Source organism: Heloderma suspectum, chromosome 2 (assembly GCF_057233095.1).
Source record: "Heloderma suspectum isolate Gila_16-S chromosome 2, 16-S_ref, whole genome shotgun sequence".
Lineage (NCBI taxonomy): Eukaryota > Metazoa > Chordata > Lepidosauria > Squamata > Helodermatidae > Heloderma > Heloderma suspectum.
The window spans coordinates 167,434,823-167,452,800 of record NC_139459.1 but is presented as its reverse complement, the minus strand read 5'-3'; the positions used below and the strand labels follow the sequence as shown (position 1 = coordinate 167,452,800).

Genomic DNA, 17,978 nt, shown 5'->3' with positions numbered 1-17,978 from the left:
CCAATTCTCTGACTGGGGCTAGACTGCACACAGATTGTAGGAATAGTGTTAATTTGTACACTGTTCCTACAGTGCATGGGCATTGCCAGACCTGCTATAGCCAAAAGGTTAAAGCAAGCCCGTTTGTCATTCTAAAGTGTGTATCACTTTCAAAGTGTGGTACCCTTCCTGGCAGTAAGGGTGTTTTTGTTTTGTTTTTTGCCTGTTGGGATTTCTGAATGCCAGGTGCTGTGGCCCAGAGTGGCTGGTTTGGCTTTCTGGCTCAGGACATACAAAGGCCTGTCGGAAGAACAGATTAATGGCTTTGGGCTTTTCAAAAAGCAAATGTCTTGCCCTCCTCATTCAATAGCATTTTCCACGTGTGCTCAAAGTCAAGAGTTTTAACTAGGTTGGCACGTTTGTTTGTTTGACTGATTTTTGCATGCCTTATATATAAGCTTTTTGCTTCTAGATCAAAGACTGGCTCAAGTAATTTTACTACCTGAGGCAAGGGGGCAACCCCCCCCCGCCCCGTTCCATATATAGAAACTGACCAGAACGGCAGTGGAATCTGACTTAACTGCTGGCAATGGGACAGTGTCTTCTGCCACACCTGAAGGCAACAGGCTGGCTCAGGGGGCACAGAGCAGACCACATGGTGCGCATACACCTCTGTTCTCCAACAGCTCGTTGCTGCTCCCAGCCCCTCAACATTGGACTTCTGAGGCAGCTCCTTCACTTTGCCTAACGATAGAGCCAGCCCTGTCTGGGTTAGCAATGGGCAAACTTACCCTGGGTGAATTCATTATTGCCTCCGAAAGGAACAAATTCACCTATGATAACCGGATGAGAGTTCTTGATTAATATGAAATGTCATTCTGGGTTTTGCACATATGAAATATCAAAGTGCATCTTGGAGGCTGCAGTGTTGAAACATGTGGCATGGCATGACCAGTTATGTTCCCCCTTCCTGGTAGCGAAGTCAAATTCAGCTGCCATTCTGGTCGGTCTTTGCATGTCCTTTCTACATAATGTTTATGCACCGTCGGTCACCAATCTTGGAGGAGATGGAGAGAGGAGTGGCGGTGGCCCCTTTGCCTCCGACTTCTCCCGCTGGAGTCAGAGCTACAGCGGCAATGGTGAGGAGAGAAGCAGCACTGAATAATACCAGAGGGATCACTTGCTTGAGGACATCAGCTAAGGAGACTTCTTCAAGTAAGATTTTTTGGTGGTATAGGGGGTAAGATGACCAAGAACTGTGGGGAATCTGAGTACTACCTTACTACTTTTACTGGTGGGTGAGTGTGTGAGTATATTAATTCGTCTTTGGGGTTGGTGATGTTTTTAAGTTAGGAATAGGATAGGATGATGGGAAATGATTGCAGGGGGAGATTCTGTACTACCTTTTATTTGGAGGTGAGTGTGTGAGTGACAGTGACCCTGCTTAGACATAATGGTGGTGGCCAGCACTAATTAACCCAACAATTGTGGGAATGCACTCTGCATGCGAGCTGCTTCCAGTTTCCTGGAACAACCTATGAATGCTGTTGTTTCTGTGACATCTGAACCCAGGCACTTGTGGTTGTTAGTGGGTTAAACAACCCCAAGTCAACCCATGGTTTATTCTTGGGTTAACTTGGGGTAGCTTAATCTTTAGACAAATTGCCGCTGTTCAGACGTCACGGAAAGAACCTTTGAATGCTGCATTCATAGGTGGTTCCAGGAAACCAAAAGAGGCTCACGTGCAGCATGCATCCCCACAATTTCTGGGTTAATTAACCCACGAATTGCTGCTGCTACATCCAAACAGGGTCTGTAAATCCATGTGCCCGACTTGAGAGAAAAAAAGAATGAGTGAGATGGTGTGGTTGCTGGCTGCTCTGCTGGATGGTTCTTACTTCGGAGCAGGCATGCATTGTAGCTGAAAATCACTGTTTCTGCTTGTCCCTAAATTGTCATTCCTATCTGCCTGCTTACTGCCTGTCTAGTTATTATGCTGCACAAAGTAATCTTCCATACTTGAAATCATTTTTAGCAGTCTCTGCTTTGTGTACAACATGGACAGGAGGACTGTGCTCCCAAAGTGAAGCTGATGCCCCAGCGTAACACTAGCAATGAATACAGCAACAAATGTAAAATAAATAAATATTGCGTAACAGGTTTCTGACTTTTTAACTTGCAAAAGGCTTTTTGATGCAGAATAACAGTTTGGATAGCTAACATGAACTTAATAACATTACATAACGTACAGTGCAAATATTGAATGTGGAATAACAGCTTGGGTGGCTGACGTTAACTTAATAACTACATAACAACATACAGTGCAACCACTGAGCCTGGAATAAGCGTTTAGATGGCTATAAGAAACCTAGCATGCATTTCACGTATTTAAGTTTACCTGAGCAGGAGTTACCGCTTTTTAAATTTAGAGTACACTGCAGTAGAGATCACTGGCTACTATATTTGCCAAACTCTTTCTATGGTCTTTTTGTTTCAGTGATCAGAGCATTGCCCCAGAACAAGAAGTTGTTTTTGCACAGTACATGTTTAACCCTCACACCCCATGGGAGGTTTTCGACTCAGGACTGGTGCATGTTGGGAACACCACAATTGCCCTGAATGCAGTTTTCTCGTTAAGAAGAAAAGCAAGTAACTACACATCTAATTTCACTTGTGCCATTATAGAAAACTCAAATATCTAAATCATACTCTTTACACAAACCAGGCTGTGTTGCTCACTTTCTTTTTTTCCCCAACTTTTCAGGTTGACTGAAAAGTTAAAAATCTTTCTTTAGCAGCAAAGATACCAAGAGCTTTGTGCAACCTTACATAACAACACCACCACCTTTATTGCAGAAGCGGCTTTCAAGGACACTATCTTCTTCAGTAGATGCAGCTGAAACACATACTGTTTCTTGGCACCATGACTGATGAGCAACATTCTGCAGTTTTAGGCCCCATTTCCTTTCTTTGCTGCAGTAGCAGACTTAAGAAGTTATGAATATGGAAAACCCCTTGCCTGTCCCAAGGTAACAAAGAGGAGCCAAAGGAACTTTCAGGAGAATGAACAGGAAGATAAGAACTTTTCTGATGTAAGACAGAATGGAAATCCAGTATCATCTTCCAAAAGGGGGTGAGGGTGGGGGTTGCTTTTAAAGCACGACTGCAAGAAATGCCTCGCAAAAACCAAGACTGACTCTCCATTTTTTGCCTTTTTAATCACCTGCCCAGCTGACTGCCTGAATAGGAAACCAAGCCAAGTGTGAGAATGTGGAAAAAGGGATGTGTATACACCTACCTGGCTGTTTCTTCCAATGTGATTGCGTGTGGTTGAATTGACACATCATTGCATTTTACCTTAACTGAGAAATGGGTTAATTCAAGCAACTCACTGCACAGGCAAAAATTAAATTGTTTAAATGGCAGACTGCGCATGCTCCAAAGCTCGCGATTAATACCGAGCTGAATAGTGAAGTCGTAATACACTGATGCAGGTTCTCTACAAAGGTGGACGTTACAAATGGACATGTTTCGACCAATGAACCGACTGATTACGACATTCGGCAGCATCACTAGTCTAGATCCAACCATGACAGTTCTGTGCAGCAGGGTTTTCCATGCTCCCCCTCCTACTATAGTGGGCTGGGGCAGAGGAATCTGCGGCCTGTGAGTCCTCCTCATCCAGCTCACCCCTCCTCTCCTTTCTCACCCTGCATGTTTGTTTAAGGCTTGTTTAAACAAAGCTTCCATTGGTGCCAGTGGGAGAATTTTTAAAGTCTAGCTGCCACGGGGGAGGGGTGTGTGTGCGCAACTGTGGAGGGAACGGTTAGTCCCTGCTCAACACCCTTCCACCTCCCCCAAATCCTTCCTCCACACCAATTATGCTTGAAAAAAGTTTCCCATTGACTCCAATGGGAGGGTTCTTTTCAAGCTTAAATTCCACGGGGGTCATGGTGCAGGCAGTGGGGACAGATCTTCATGGGGATTGCAGCTGGGGACACATTGCTATCTCCATGAAGATGGTCTCCCTCTCATATAGTGATTAGACTTGGAAAATGCCTCCCCTCCCATTGGCTCTGTGGAAGCTTGCTTGACATCCATATTTTTATCTCTCTGGGCCCCAGGCTAAGACTGTTTTTTTTTCTCCTAAGCGTTTTAAACACCTAAGTATTTTAAGCATTTATGCATTCTAGTATTTTTAGGGTGCAATCCTATTGAGATAGGCGGCTGCCTCCGAACTCAGAGGTGACCACCTATCCAATGCAGGGCAGGAGAAGCACAGAGGGGATTGTTCCCTCCACACTTCTCCTGCCCTGCATTTTCGGCTAGACAACCGATTGCAGCTGTTTAGCCACAAGAGGGCTGAGCGGGGGAGGAGGCTGCTGTAGGACACATTGGATGTGTCATACAGGCATTTCTGCCCTCCCTACCCCGGAATGCCCTCCGGGAACACCCCCTTCCAGCTGCTCCACTCTCCTCTGGCGAGTGCGGAGAACAGGGCTGTTCCATGCTGCCTCCCAGGCAGCGAAGAAGTGGGGGGAGGTTGGTTCTCTGGGAACCAATCTCGGAGCACGGGCTCTGAGGTCGGTTCCCAGAAAACCAGATATCCTTTGGCTGTTTAGCTGCTGTCTAGCAGCCGTAGGGTTGCTCCCTTAGTGATTTAAGCTCTATTATTTAGTCCCTGCAAGGTGGGGTTTTCTTTAGTTCCTATACCTGTGGTTTTAGCGTCCAGATTTCTTTTGCTGCGTTGGTATATGTTTATTTGGATTTTATGCAGTGCTGGCTTTTAACTGACTTAGGGCACAATCCTTTGCATGTTTAGACAGAGAAAAGGCCTACAACTCCAAGCTGGCTGGGGCATGCTGGGAGTTGTAGGCCCTTTTTCTGTTTAAACATGCATGGGATTACGCTTTTGAGCTGCAATCCTAGACACACTTACCTGAGAGTGAATCCCATTTAACTCAGTGGGGCTTCCTTCCAAGTAGACATGTCTAGGATTTCACTGTTAGACTGAAATCCTTTATACGTGTACCTGGGAGTAAGTCCCATTGAACTCAGCTGGGCTTACTTCTGAGTAAACATGCAAAGGATTGCATTGTTTCTGTATTACTATGTTTTGACATCTGAACTGTACAACATTTAAGGAATCTGTTGATACGCATTTAATAAATATCAAAAAGAAATGGTGTGTTTTATGTGTATGTGTATGAACGCATATGCGTGGATGTGTATATTTATCAGAGAGAATGTGGGATGTGTGACTCTACACACTTTTGCTTTAGCTCTGCCCACTGCCACCATGCAGCGCTCTAAAGATTAGCATGAGGGAATTCATCCCTTTGGCTGAAAAAGGGTCCCCACCCTGTTAGCATTTTTTTAGGGAAGGTCACACACTCACTCATCCATTATGCTGCCAGTCACCCACCCATGCCAATTCTTCTTCCCCAAGACCCACACCATGCCATAGCTATCAGCTAAAAACCTTTGATATGTAATCTGGGTGTCTTCCCAATGTCTTGGACTACAACTCCCAACAGCCCCAGCCAGCATGGCCAATGCTAGGAGTTGGAGTCCAAAACGTCTTGAGGTACTAGGTTGGAAATGGTTGTCCTATATTGATCGGGTTAGTTTGACAGGGCTGCGCCTATGAGCTTTTAGTAAGAGATTCTGTTGCTCCCTGCTCCCAAGTAAAGTTAACTTTTTAATAAGACAGAGATAGGATGATCAGATATAAGGAAACGTACCTTGCTAGAATGTACTCCCTGAAGCAAACTCAGGGCTAGGCCAAGGCAGTTTGGTGCCTCATGAAGAAAATGGATGTGACTTTAAGCACGCTTTTTGAATCCCATGCTTGCGCTGGGCCACATCTTTCCTTACAAAAAGCAGCTGGTGCGTGTATGCACTAAATTGGATCCATGCCGGGGGGGGGGGGGGTTAGGTTTCACCACCATGCCATTTTCCCACTGAAAATCCTCCAAAGTGATTTACCCCAATTTCAAGTTTTTAAAAATTAAGGCAAATATCTGTGCATGGATAATATTCAGCAGGGAAAACAGCATGGGGGGAAAAAGAGTCCCTTTCCATCATGGCCCCGGTCTGAATTGGGGCTTCCAGTGGATGCTTCTAGTAAACAGAGACTTGGCCACTTTGACCCTGACGTAGAAAATCTAGTTGGCACCCCTCCTCTAATGCAAACATGGTCTACGTGTGTAGCAGAATGAGGTGGTAGAACAGACTGAGGTAGTTAGTACTTTACTCTGCAGATGGGTTGTTGTTTTTTTCAGTACTCCCTACATGAACACTCACTGCATGTAGAAAACTACCACAACAGGAAGCAAACTGGCTAGAACAATTATGTGCTGGTCCTCCCCCTCCGCTACTTGCAGGGAATTTCAAGGCAAAACATGGAAATACATTCAAAAATGGTGTGCGCGCACACGCATGCACACAGACCCCGGCAGTCCAAAATGGTACAATCCACTGCCATCTCTTCCCCCTGCGTGTGTAGACCAGGCCTAACATAGGGCACAATACATCAGAAAGTCTTCCTGCACAAATTGCTTTGAAATTAACAGGAGCTCCTGAGCCATTACGTTCTAACATTTAGAATCTCAGTAAGATTTAGGGCGCAATCCTATGCATGTTTAGACAGAAAAAAGTCCTGCAACTCCCAGCATCCCCTAGCCAGCACACTGGCTGGGGAATGCTGGCAGTTGTAAGACTTTTTTCTGTCTGAACTTGCATAGGATTGCGCCCTTAGTTGATTAATTGACAAGGACCAATATGAATCAGGGAGGCTGTGAGTTCAGAACACCGATTTTATTTCATAGGGCTGTTTTGGTTCTGGTGTGTCGCTGTGGCAGGGAAGGAAAAAGCAGATAGTCTTTCCTTTTAACCATGAGTCTTTTGTTTATTAAAAGCTGTCATTTGTCTCAAAAAGAAACCCCATACAGAGGATATGGCAGTACACACATTTATTTAAATCAGCAAAATTATTAGTTTAAAAGGTAGGTGATTAACCAACTAAAAACTCTTCAGCTGACAGCTTGAATGTTCTCAATGCCAAGATTCCATACTGAAACATCAAATACTAATAGAGATGAGAGTACTTTGGAGCATGTGCAACCTCCCTTTCCTCCAGCACAAAGCACTCACAGCAAGCTCCCAGACCTCAAGGATAGTCAGAAAGCTTGGTTTCCAGGCAGGTCTGAGGCCCAGAAATTAAGCACTGGGCCGGGTGGCATGGCAATGAAGAGGCAGTAAAGATGTGAGGAATGCAGTCAGTGCTGCCTCCCACCCAGTTCTGTGCCTCTCCTCCATCCCAATGCACCCGTCCTTTCCCTCTTATTTACCAACCATATCAGTTGCTTTGCTTGGCTATTGCAGAAGGGTTTTTAAAATACCCACAGGCATCTGTGTGCTCAACCTAATCTACTTTAACTTTCCAGTCTAGCAAAACAAAACAGGAATTAAGTGGGGAGAGGGAGACTAGGTCAGGTAGTCTGGGACTCACTGTTTTGACTAAGCAAACAAACAAACAGTTCTCAGGTGACTGGTACAGGGAAGCCTGGACTAGTTAGCCTTGTTGAGGACCAAAGAGCTTAGCCAATTGGGTTGGGCCGGGCTGTCTTAGGCTTGAACAGGATAGTGGCTTCCAAACTCTGTTCAGAAGCTTATCAGGGGTTCCCCCTGTGGAAAGATCAGCCATGGCAGACAAGATTCCCTGAAGGACAAATGGCCCGCCACTCATCTTCCCCTACAGTGTTACTGGGAGAATTCCAGGCCACATTTGCCACACATAAACTGAATTAAGTGTTCACAACCTAGGTGGTCTCCCAGAATCTTCTGAAAATATACAAGGGTTCTGCAACAGAAAAGTTCATGTCAAAAAAAGCCCCCTGAATGTAGAAAATTTGAAAGCCACTGGGACAGGGTAATCGCAACAAGGCTTTAGAGGAGAGGTTTGTATTAATCCAAATTGAAGCAAACTAACTCCCCACAGGACCAAATTCTGTACAAAATACTGGGCTTTAACAGTTGAGGGTGCAAGGGAGAGGGAAAGTAACCCCTATGAGGCCAACCCTTCTGCCTTGCCTCCCCCTTCCACCCCCCACCAGTTCAGTTCATCTTGATTAGGATCTGTTCAGAGAAGAGCTTTTTCAGCTGGGCCACTTCAGCTGAAAGTGAGGCTAGCTGACTCCGCAAAGTATTGTTTTCTGTCTGGTACTCGGCACCCTGGAGGGCTGGCAGCGGGGCACCACTAGGGGCCTCCACTTCACAGCAACTATCCAATGCCATCGTGCCCACAGGTGCTCCGACGTTCCTTGGCTCCTTCTGAGGGGCCAGCCCACTCCAGGTTCCCACTGGCGGGGATGGGGGATAGTGTCCCGGTGGCTCCCCGGCCATCTCCTCTGACCCCCCAGCCATTTTGAAGCGCAGCTTGTGAGGGAGACCTTTGATGCTCTCCCCAGAGTCGTAACGGCCAACTCGGCCCAACTCAGCTCCATCGCCAGGGGCATCAGCCACGAGGCAGTGCCCATCATAGGCAATTCCTTCCTCGGGCCTGTCACGCTCCTCAAAGAAGACAGGGCTTCCCATATTGGAACTGCCTGGGGTGGAGAACCCAGAATCCTCAGAGCTGGTGGGCGGCTCTGGCCGGAAGGAGCAAGTGTAGCGTGGTGGCTCAGAAGCCACTGGGAAGAGCTGAGGTGCTGTGGTGGGCCGGTGGAGTTCAGTGGCAAGGGGTACCCCTGGTCGGGAAGGGTCAGTCGGGTCCCTAATCAAGCCAAAGCGGAATTTGAGGGCCAGGAGCTCTGCCTTGAGGCGGGCGTTCTCCTCCAGCAGTGCCAGCACCCGCCCCTCCAGGGCCATGTCACTGACCCGCCGCTTCTCCCGAGAGCGCTTGGCCGCCTCATTGTTTTTCTTCCTCTTATCCCAGTAGCCATCATCTTTCTTCTCATCAGGGGTAAATTCCCGCTTGCGTCGGGTCATGGTCGAGGGCCCCCCCTGCTCCCTTGGATGCGCCCCTGTACTGCCTGCTGTCCTGAGTAGGGAGTGACTGAACAGGCCATTGGATGAGAGCAGTGAGACGGTCTCCTCCGCAAAACAAGACACAGCAGTGCGCAGCTCACACGCGTGGGCAGGTGGAGGGGGCTGTGGCAGCTCTGACTGAGACTGGGCTGGAGCGTCATCCAGGGGCAGGTCCATCTCCCCAAGGTCTGTGGGGTGGGAAGAAAAGAGAGGAAGTTAGTGCATGCCAGGAAGGACTGGCTTTCCTCAGTGTACCCACCTGGGAAATAATAGCAAGGGCAATGAGAAAGAAGGAACCGCATGCGCCTAGCCTGCCATCTACTGGCCAAGTAGTTAAGCGTCACTTCTGTTACTCAGCCTTGAAGCAGTAATACCCTTTTCCTGCCTCTGCACCCCCCAGTCTGGAACACTGAGTATTTGCAGATCTACAGCTACCTATGCACAGGTACACAACCACATACTGCCACACTCTTAGATTTCCACAAAGTTCCTTGCAGGCCCCTGTGGGTTTCCCTGAACACAGAATGACAGCAAGAGATAACATTGCCAAAGACTGCTTTGTTTGAACACATCCACATTTGGAACACAGAGCCAAAGAGACTGAAAATGTCCATATAAATTAATCATTCCTGTTTTTAGCTACCAGTTCCCTACTAATTTATCTGCACAACGGTGATGTAATGAGGTAGACTACTATTTATGACTCATTTTATAAATGGGCAACTGAGATCCAAGAGAGACTTGATAAGCAGGGATTCAAACTCAGATCTCCTATGTAGGAGAATTACTTGGCAATACTTTACTGGTACTGTAGCCTTCTAGCTAGGTTAGAAATCAAAAAGTCTCCCATTTGAATCTCGCTTTTGTCATGGACATTATAGGAATAACACCTAGTCAACCTTACACAAGTTAATATATGCGTTGGCATGCTTTGAACATGCCGAAGCACTATATAAATGTTAAGTATTAATTACCACAAAAAAGCTGAATTCCTAAAGTACAGAGGCAGAAGCTGAGGTCAATCCCAAAACTCATAACTTGAGGCAAGACATTATATTCCTTCATTATACCTAAAAGTGTGCTGGGCTTCAGTATAAATTCTCCCTGAAGACATGCTTCCTTGAAATACAAATATGTTTAGGTGTGGGCCAGTTTGCCCAACTTTCATTGTCCTGTTCTTCTCAGTCTACTCTGTGGTCCTCTGACTGGTTGGGTTGCTGTCCTCCCCCCGACCCCCGGCATTCTCTCCTTGACAGATAGTAGGTAGTAGGAGCAGGTACTATGTTCCCCCTTCTCCATGCCAAGAAATGTTTTGTCTGATTATATGCATATGCTATTCAAAATCCTGCACAAAAGTTTAATTAATGCCTATCAACACCAATCCAAACAACGTTTTGAGATGAGATGGAAAGAATTCAGAAAAAAAACAAGAACTCAGAGTCTTGTGGCACCTTAAAGGCTAATAAATGTATTATGGCAGAAGCTTTCTTGGAGCAGAGTCTGCTTCAACAGATGCATGAAGTGTTATCCTCAGTTGGCAGAGAGGGGTGTGTGTTTGTGTGTACATACGCAGGTATAGAGAGTGGAATGTAAACAGTGGGTTCAAATGGTCATGAAGAGTAAGTCTATAACAATTCAATTAAAGCGTAAGTATATGCAAAATAAGCACAATGACTATTCACAACAGTAGCATTGCTAAGTTAATTAACACCTACAGTGGGACAGAAAACTATTATATAGATTCAGGCCTAAACTGATAATCTTCTTGATAAGTTTTAATCAAGCCATTTCACCCCGGAACCTCCCTTTGAGGTTCTGTTGAGGGAGAATGCCAGCTTTCAAGTCAGCAGTGGAGAGTCATGGTAGATTGAAATGCCACCTTTTCTGATTTCAGGGTTGTTGTGTGTGTTTTTTGCATGGAGACTGATCTGTTTGTCTTATGAAAAAAGCAAGAAGACATTGCTGGTGAGAGGCCCTGTGGGCATCTCTACACCAGCCTAAAATCCTACATTTAAAACGGGGCTTTCTGCTTCTGTTTTAAATGCAGGATCATAACAACTCCCTTTTTCAAGTGCTTCCTTTCCCACCCCCAACCCCTTTCCCCTTCCTTCTCCCTGTATCTGAGTCTTCCATTATCTTTCATTGATCTCGCTCCTCTTCTTGCCGCTTTAACTCTTTTCATGGAGGGAACTCAAGTGGAACACAACGAGGTCATTTGATAGCTCATTATCTGCAATCTATTTAAAAATGGAACAAAGGGCATTTCGTGCAGGAGGGTCACCGCGTCATGTAAAGAGCCTACAAACTTCCATGTAGGAGCAATCTCAGTTGCAGGATAAAAGCGCCGTGTAAAGAAAGCCTATATCACCTTAGTGTTGCGGTTGAGGTCCTGTAAGAGTGTTGTCTGAATTGATATGGGGACAGCGTTGTGATCTGAGTTTGTTGCAAGGTTTGGTCCTTTTGTTTGTATCTCTTCTGTGGCCTATTGTTACTGATGAGTTGTTTTAGATTAGGCAGCTGTCCATAAGCAAGGATAAGCCAACCACCCAAGGGCTGCAAGAAGAAATCTAGGATGGGTTGTCATTCATCGATGATATCTTGGAATGGTTTGAGCTGGGAACTGTAAGTGATGAGTCTGTTCTGCTGGGGATTATTCCGGCGCACTTGTCTGACCTTGTGAATCTGATAAAGCCTTATCCCTAAAACAACTGAAATTGTCTAACCATGTAGATGGATACAAGTGAGCAACCCTGCCCAGCCCTAAAAGTGTTCAGCTGCAATGCTACGTACACTTACTTACCTGGCAGTAAGCCCCACTGAACTCATGCCAAGGATTGAGTATACATGCCAAGGATTGAGCAGTTATTATATTTTATCCCACCCTTCCTTCATAGTTATCATCTCCCCTCCAAGTACTAGTACTAGTTCCCCTCTACTCAGCCCTGGTTCGGCCTCATCTGGAGTACTGTGTCCAGTTCTGGGCACCACACTTTAAGAAGAATGCAGAGAAACTGGAGAGAGTTCAGAGGAGGGCGACAAAGATGATCAGGGGACTGGAAACAAAGCCCTATGAAGAGAGACTGAAAGAACTGGGCATGTTTAGCCTTGAGAAGAGAAGACTGAGGGGAGATATGATAGCGCTCTTCAAGTCCTTGAAAGGTTGTCACAGAGAGGGAGGCCAGGATCTCTTCTCACTCATCCCAGAGTGCAGGACACGGAATAATGGGCTCAGGTGACAGGAAGCCAGATTCCAGCTGAACATCAGGAAAAACTTCCTGACTGTTAGAGCAATACGACAATGGAACCAATTCCCTAGGGAGGTGGTGGGCTCTCCCACACTGGAGGCATCCAAGATGAGGCTGGACAGCCATCTGTCAGGGGTGCTTTGACTTGGATTCCTGCACTTAGCAGGGGGTTGGACTTGATGGTCTTGTAGGCCCCTTCCAACCCTACTAATCTATAATTCTATGAAAATCACTCAGTGAACTTCATGACCACGGGGGAATTTGAACCCAGATCTCCCTGGCCAAAGCCCTAAATCCCAGCCACTACACACATTAGTTCTTCTGCGCATGTATACAGCACACTAGGTGCAAAAATGGGGCAGAGCAGGGACCAAGCCAACTACAGATTCCATTGGTTTCAGCTGAGGTCAGCCCAGACTCTACAATACTCAGAAACAGAGATCGTGGTCTCTCTCCGGCCCCACCTCGATTGAAGCTTTAATCCCCTCCTGGCTGCAGGAGTGAGCCAGTGAACTCAAACCACTTCCTTCTGTCCCTGTTCTAGGCACTGCTGTAACTAGGTCACTCTACCATAACGGTTCCCTCCTACCCACAGACCTCCCGTTACCCTATTTGTTGGGAACATTCCAGTCTGTGAACAGGACTCAATGTGCTTGTCCCAAGAAAGGGAGGCAGGCTAGGGGAAAACACGGTTAACTTCACACAAAAATCCAGGGAAACTCCAGTATTCCACCCCCCACACACACACACACACACACTCCTACTACTACTACTTCTACGAGAGATGTACACAAAAGATTATATATTTCTATTTCAAGCATACTTTTTGGTCATCCTAGATGGCCCCCCTCCCTTTCTAGGCCTTTGTTTTGACAGCTGAAGGGTGCTTGATTAACAGCCTTTGATTGCTGCTGGTTATATGAAGTCATTGGAATTTGTGTCACACGTATTGACCTGTCAGAGTTGGGCCGAGACCAGTGTTCTGTCTGGGTAAAAATGGGTTTAGCATGGGAGAGAGAGAGAAGCAGACTGCAGTCTGATGAGAGGAAAAGGAAAGGAAAAAGTCTTGGCTTTCCAACTAGCTACGCTGCAGCTCTTGGGGGAATATGCTATTTCAAGACTGATATTTATCACTCTAAACAAACATGTTACAAAACCACCATGAAACCAATTCTACAAAAAGCTGCCCTGCCCTGAAACCTCCCATCACTAGGGGGAAACGGGAAGCATGAAATGTTTTAATTGGACAAGCTGTAGTTCTAAGAAAAGATACCAGTTGCTGAGCTTTCGAACTACATCAACTTCTGCACAAGGTCAGGCAGATAATTTCAGGGCAGACACAAAATACTGCTACACCTCCCTATTTTTGTGGAACAAGTAGAGCAACTACACCACTGTCAGGTTCCCACAGTGACTTGTTGATGTACGTAATCTCGCGCAGGTATGCACAGAACAACGATATAAAGGCTTGTGTACAGCACCAAGCAGGGCCAAGCCAATTCAGGAGATTTTGCTACACAAGGAGTACGCTTCAAAATCCCTAACAATGTTGCAGGAGAACACCTGTTGCAATGCACCCTGCTTTTTAGGGCCTCCTAGAAATATTGCACCCTAAGCCACCACTTGGGTTTGCTTGTGCAGTTACAACTACTATATACATATCACACACAAACACGCACACTTATATTATAAACAGCCTCCAAAGACCAAACAATGACAAAAATCCTACAGTTTCAGATATAACCACACCAGGCCCGAGTTGCTAGATCAGCCTTCTCCAACCTGGTGCCCTCCAGATGTGCTGGACTACAGCTCCTAGCATTCCCTAGCCAGCATGAGTGTTGTAGTCTGACACATCTGGAAGGCACCAGGTCAGGAAAGACTGTGCTAGAAATCCCCCCCCCCCAAAAGGCTAATTTTAAAAAGCTATGGTGGGTAAAATAAGGAGCATGTGTTATGTTCTGTGCCAGCAGCCCTATGTTAGAATGAGTGAGGATAGCCCAAGTACCTCCAGAAAAGTCTTCATTCCACCAAGTAATTATAATAAATAGATAAATATTTAAAAATAAGAGGGGCTGGGCTCAAGTCTGCCTGAAAGCCAACACAGCTTCTGATGTGGGGAGTCCCTTCATGCCAGGCTGGGAGCAAACTGTGGTTGGCCATTCAGAGGCTGAGGGGGAAGTGCACTCTGCACATGTTCAAAGGTACCCTCCGTACCTAAAACTGGCTTCGAGAGCAGGCAGGGTGTTCCAAACCCTGCGTGTGAAGAGAGGTTTAGAAACCCACCCGAAGGAGAACTGAGCACGGAATGGGAGGGGGGCGTCTCTTATGCAAGCTCAGTGCCCCCGCCCCTCTTTCTTTGTCTGCTCAGCGTACTGATGCGACCCCCACCGCGGAGTGTAGAGTGCGAGGCCCCGTCCCCGTCCCACCCCACCCCAATCTCACCTCGTCGCAACCGGGAACGGGGAATGGGTAGGCACGGTCGAGGAACGGGCGTCCGCCGGGCCTTCGCCCCGGTTCTCTCCCTACCTGTTCCCCCGGCAGCTTCTAGTGTGCGTCCCGCTCCGGCGTCTCTAACAGCGGCGGCGGCGGCGGCGGCGGCGGCGGCGGCTCCGGTCCGCGGTAGGCGCCTCCCCGCCGGCGCGTCAGAACCGCCCTCGCCCGAACCCAGTTCAGCCGAGGACGCCGCCTTACCCGACTTAACCCCGACGGGCCACGCAAGGCCGGCGGAGGAGGGACGGGGCGGCGAGGGGCGACGTCAGGCTGGTCCAGGCAGGGCTGGCGACACTGTTGATTCTCCTTTTGAAATTATACGGCGTCATCGGTGTGCCTGGCGCTTTACGAGGCAAAGGATGGGCCTCTGCCCGCGAGGAGCTTACATTCTAGCATTCATCAGCAGGGGGGAAGCTACCGGGAGGGGGAGGGAGCGGGAGCGGGGACCGAGGCGAGGCGGAGAAAAAGAAAAAGAAGATGCCTATTTAGTCTTGCTGCACTTACTTAGCTGTGCTGGCTAGGGGATGCTGGGAATTGTAGTCCAACACTTCTGGAGGGCGGCAGGTTGGGGAAGGCAGAAGTAGGTTCTGGAACCCCTCTGTGATAGGATTGTCAACCGGCTGGAAACAAAACAAAAGCCCAGGCTGGCCTCCTGCTATGCTTTTAAGAAATCTGCAGAAATCAGCTGATGAAGCTTTTCACAGTAGTAATCATCATCATAAAAAATAAGCATTTGTGTAGCAGTTTCAAGTTTTCAAAGTACTTCACATGCATTCTCTAGCTCTTATCGTTGCAACAATCCAGTAGAGTAAGTCATTGTTATTCTCCTCTCAGAGGAGGCTGAGAGGATTGCTTCCCTAAGCCGTTTAAGGAGCAATCCTATGCATACTGGCTGGGGAATGCTGGGAGTTGTAGGACTTTTTTCTGGCTAAATGTGCATAGGATTGCCCCCTTAGTGAGTTGAAGGCAGAGGCAAGATTTGAGGCCAGCTCAAAAGCCTGAGCTCATCCCTCTCCCCTCACCCCACGTTACACATTGCATATGCTTCAAATATCCCTGTTTTCCAGTACTAGTCATCCCTGATAAATCACTTGTTTTGCTCCTATTTTTGGCAGTTTCTGGATGATATTAAATTTTTAGTGTGAGTTGCTAGATTTGTCATTCTTCCGGGTTTATCTCCCACTCCAAGATCTTCCCCAACCTGGTGCCCTCCAGATGTGTTGGACTGCAACTCCCATCATTCCTAGCTAGCATAGCTCATGGCTGGGAATGATAGGAGTTGCAATCTAACACATCTGGAGGGCACCAGGTTAGAGAAGGCTGCTTAAAGGCACAATCCTATGCTTGTTTAGACAGAAAAAAAAGTCCTACAACTCCTAGCATTTCCCAGCCAGCTATGCTGCCCAGGGAATGCTGGGAGTTATAGGACTTTTTCTGCCTAAACGTCTATATAGGATTACATCCTTAGAAATTAAATCTCAGAATGCAGGTGGGAGGGGCAGATGCATTGTCTCTATGATTAGTGCAGGCTCACAAACCCCAACACACCTTGTACAGCCCATCACTTCATACACTGCAACCGCTGAAATATATTTTGAACTCTTTATAACCTATTGCAGGAGAGCCATGTTTTTCTAGTATATCTTCAACCAAAATATCATACGCCCTCCTGGCATTTAAGTCTGTGGAAGGCAGGCAGATACAGATTAAATGAGCTCAGCAGGACAGAGCAAAGTGTAACCAGGGCCTGGGGGTTGAACAGCAATCCTTGGAATGACAATTGGGTGTTGCACTTGCAAATGTGACCCCATTTTCATCTGTGTTGAAGGATATTTATTTGTTTGCTTGTTGTAAATTATAGACTGTGCCTTCATCTTCAGTTATAGACTGTGCAAAGAATTTCACAGTGGTATACACAAAAATCAAATGTCCAATGTAATAAAAACAACTTAAAACTGAAGCCTCAATTGAGAGGTATAAAAACTATTTCAACCAGCTCAAAATGAAAATGTAAATTTAAAATGCCTGGGCAAATAAAAAGGTTTTAACCTGGTGCCAGAGGGTATTCCGCAGACTTGTTGTTCAGTCGTTCAATCGTGTCTGACTCTTCGTGACCCCATGGACCATAGCACACCAGGCCTTCCTGTCCTCCGCTCTCTCCCAGAGCGTGCTCAAGTTCATATTCATTGCATCAGTGATGCTATCTAGCCATCTCATCCTCTGCCGTCCCCTTCTCCTTTTGCCTTCAATCTTTCCCAGCATCAGGGTCTTTTCCAGTGAGTTTTCTCTTCGCATTAGGTGGCCAAAATATTTGAGCTTCAGCTTCAGTATCTGTCCTTCCAATGAGCACTCAGGGTTGCTTTCCTTTAGGATGGACTGATTTGACCTCCTTGCAGTCCAGGGGACTCGTAAGAGTCTTCTCCAGCACAACAGTTGGAAACCAAAGATATGTGCATTGCTGATGACTTTTCTCTGCCTGTATTGGTTGACTCTGTCAGTCCTGTACTGATTAAAGGGGATAGATATCCTTTGGTTGAAGATACACAAATAAAAAGTATAATTGTCCTCTAAGCTGCAATCCTATACCCATTTTTATTATTATTGCTGTTGTTGTTGTTGTTGTTATTAATACCCCGCCTTTTTCTCAGTGCTGGGACACAAGGCGGCTTACAAAAATTAAAACATATACAATCAAAACATATGAAAATATACAAAAGTTAAAATATAAATTAAACAACAGTATAAATAAAATTATATTAAAACATTAAAGTAGCATTTTAGCAGCTTACCCCCAGGTTCCAACTATGTCCTAAAGGCCTGCTGGAACAAGAATGTTTTAGTCTGCCTCTTGAAACACATCAAGGAGGGAGCCATCCTAGCCTCCCTGGGAAGGGTGTTCCACAGCTGTGGGGCAGCCACCGAGAAGGCCTTCTCTGGGTTCCCACCAAACGTGACAGTGGTAGGACTGAGAGAAGGGCCTCCCCAGAAGTTCTCGGAACACGAGCAGGTTCATAAGGGAGGATACAGGCTTTCAGATAACTTGGACCGGAACCGCTTTACCTCAGAGTAAGCCCACCTGAACTAAATGGAATTTACGTCTGAGTAGATTTGTATAGAATTGCACTGTTAATGTAGTTTTAAGACTTCAAAATGAATCTCACTAGCTTCAGCATGTAAAATGGCAGGCTGTGTACTTAGGTGGAGCCTTTGTGTTCATGCACATTCATTTAC

The 17,978-nt window shown here is 46.5% G+C and overlaps 1 protein-coding gene across 3 annotated transcripts; it reads right to left on the bottom strand.

Moving 5' to 3' along the window:
* Positions 1-6,787: 6,787 nt before the first annotated feature.
* On the bottom strand, positions 6,788-15,066 carry LOC146353157 (uncharacterized). Of its 3 annotated transcripts, none has more exons than XM_084835833.1 (2): positions 14,784-14,841; positions 6,788-9,197 (listed from the first exon to the last, which is right to left on the bottom strand). In XM_084835833.1, the coding sequence occupies exon 2, from the start codon at positions 9,184-9,186 to the stop codon at positions 8,098-8,100; it is 1,089 nt and encodes a 362-aa protein (XP_084691959.1). In that variant the 5' UTR covers positions 9,187-9,197; positions 14,784-14,841; the 3' UTR covers positions 6,788-8,097. The 3 variants fall into 3 exon arrangements, with proteins under 3 accessions (XP_084691959.1, XP_084691958.1, XP_084691960.1); XM_084835832.1 differs by having other exon boundaries at positions 6,872-9,197; positions 14,700-14,841; XM_084835834.1 differs by lacking the exon at positions 14,784-14,841 and adding an exon at positions 14,949-15,066 and having other exon boundaries at positions 6,879-9,197.
* Positions 15,067-17,978: the final 2,912 nt, after the last annotated feature.

Coding starts and splice junctions, on each gene's coding strand:
- LOC146353157 (XM_084835834.1), bottom strand. CDS start 9,186: ATGGACCTGCCCCTGGATGACGCTCCAGCCCAGTCTCAGTCAGAGCTG.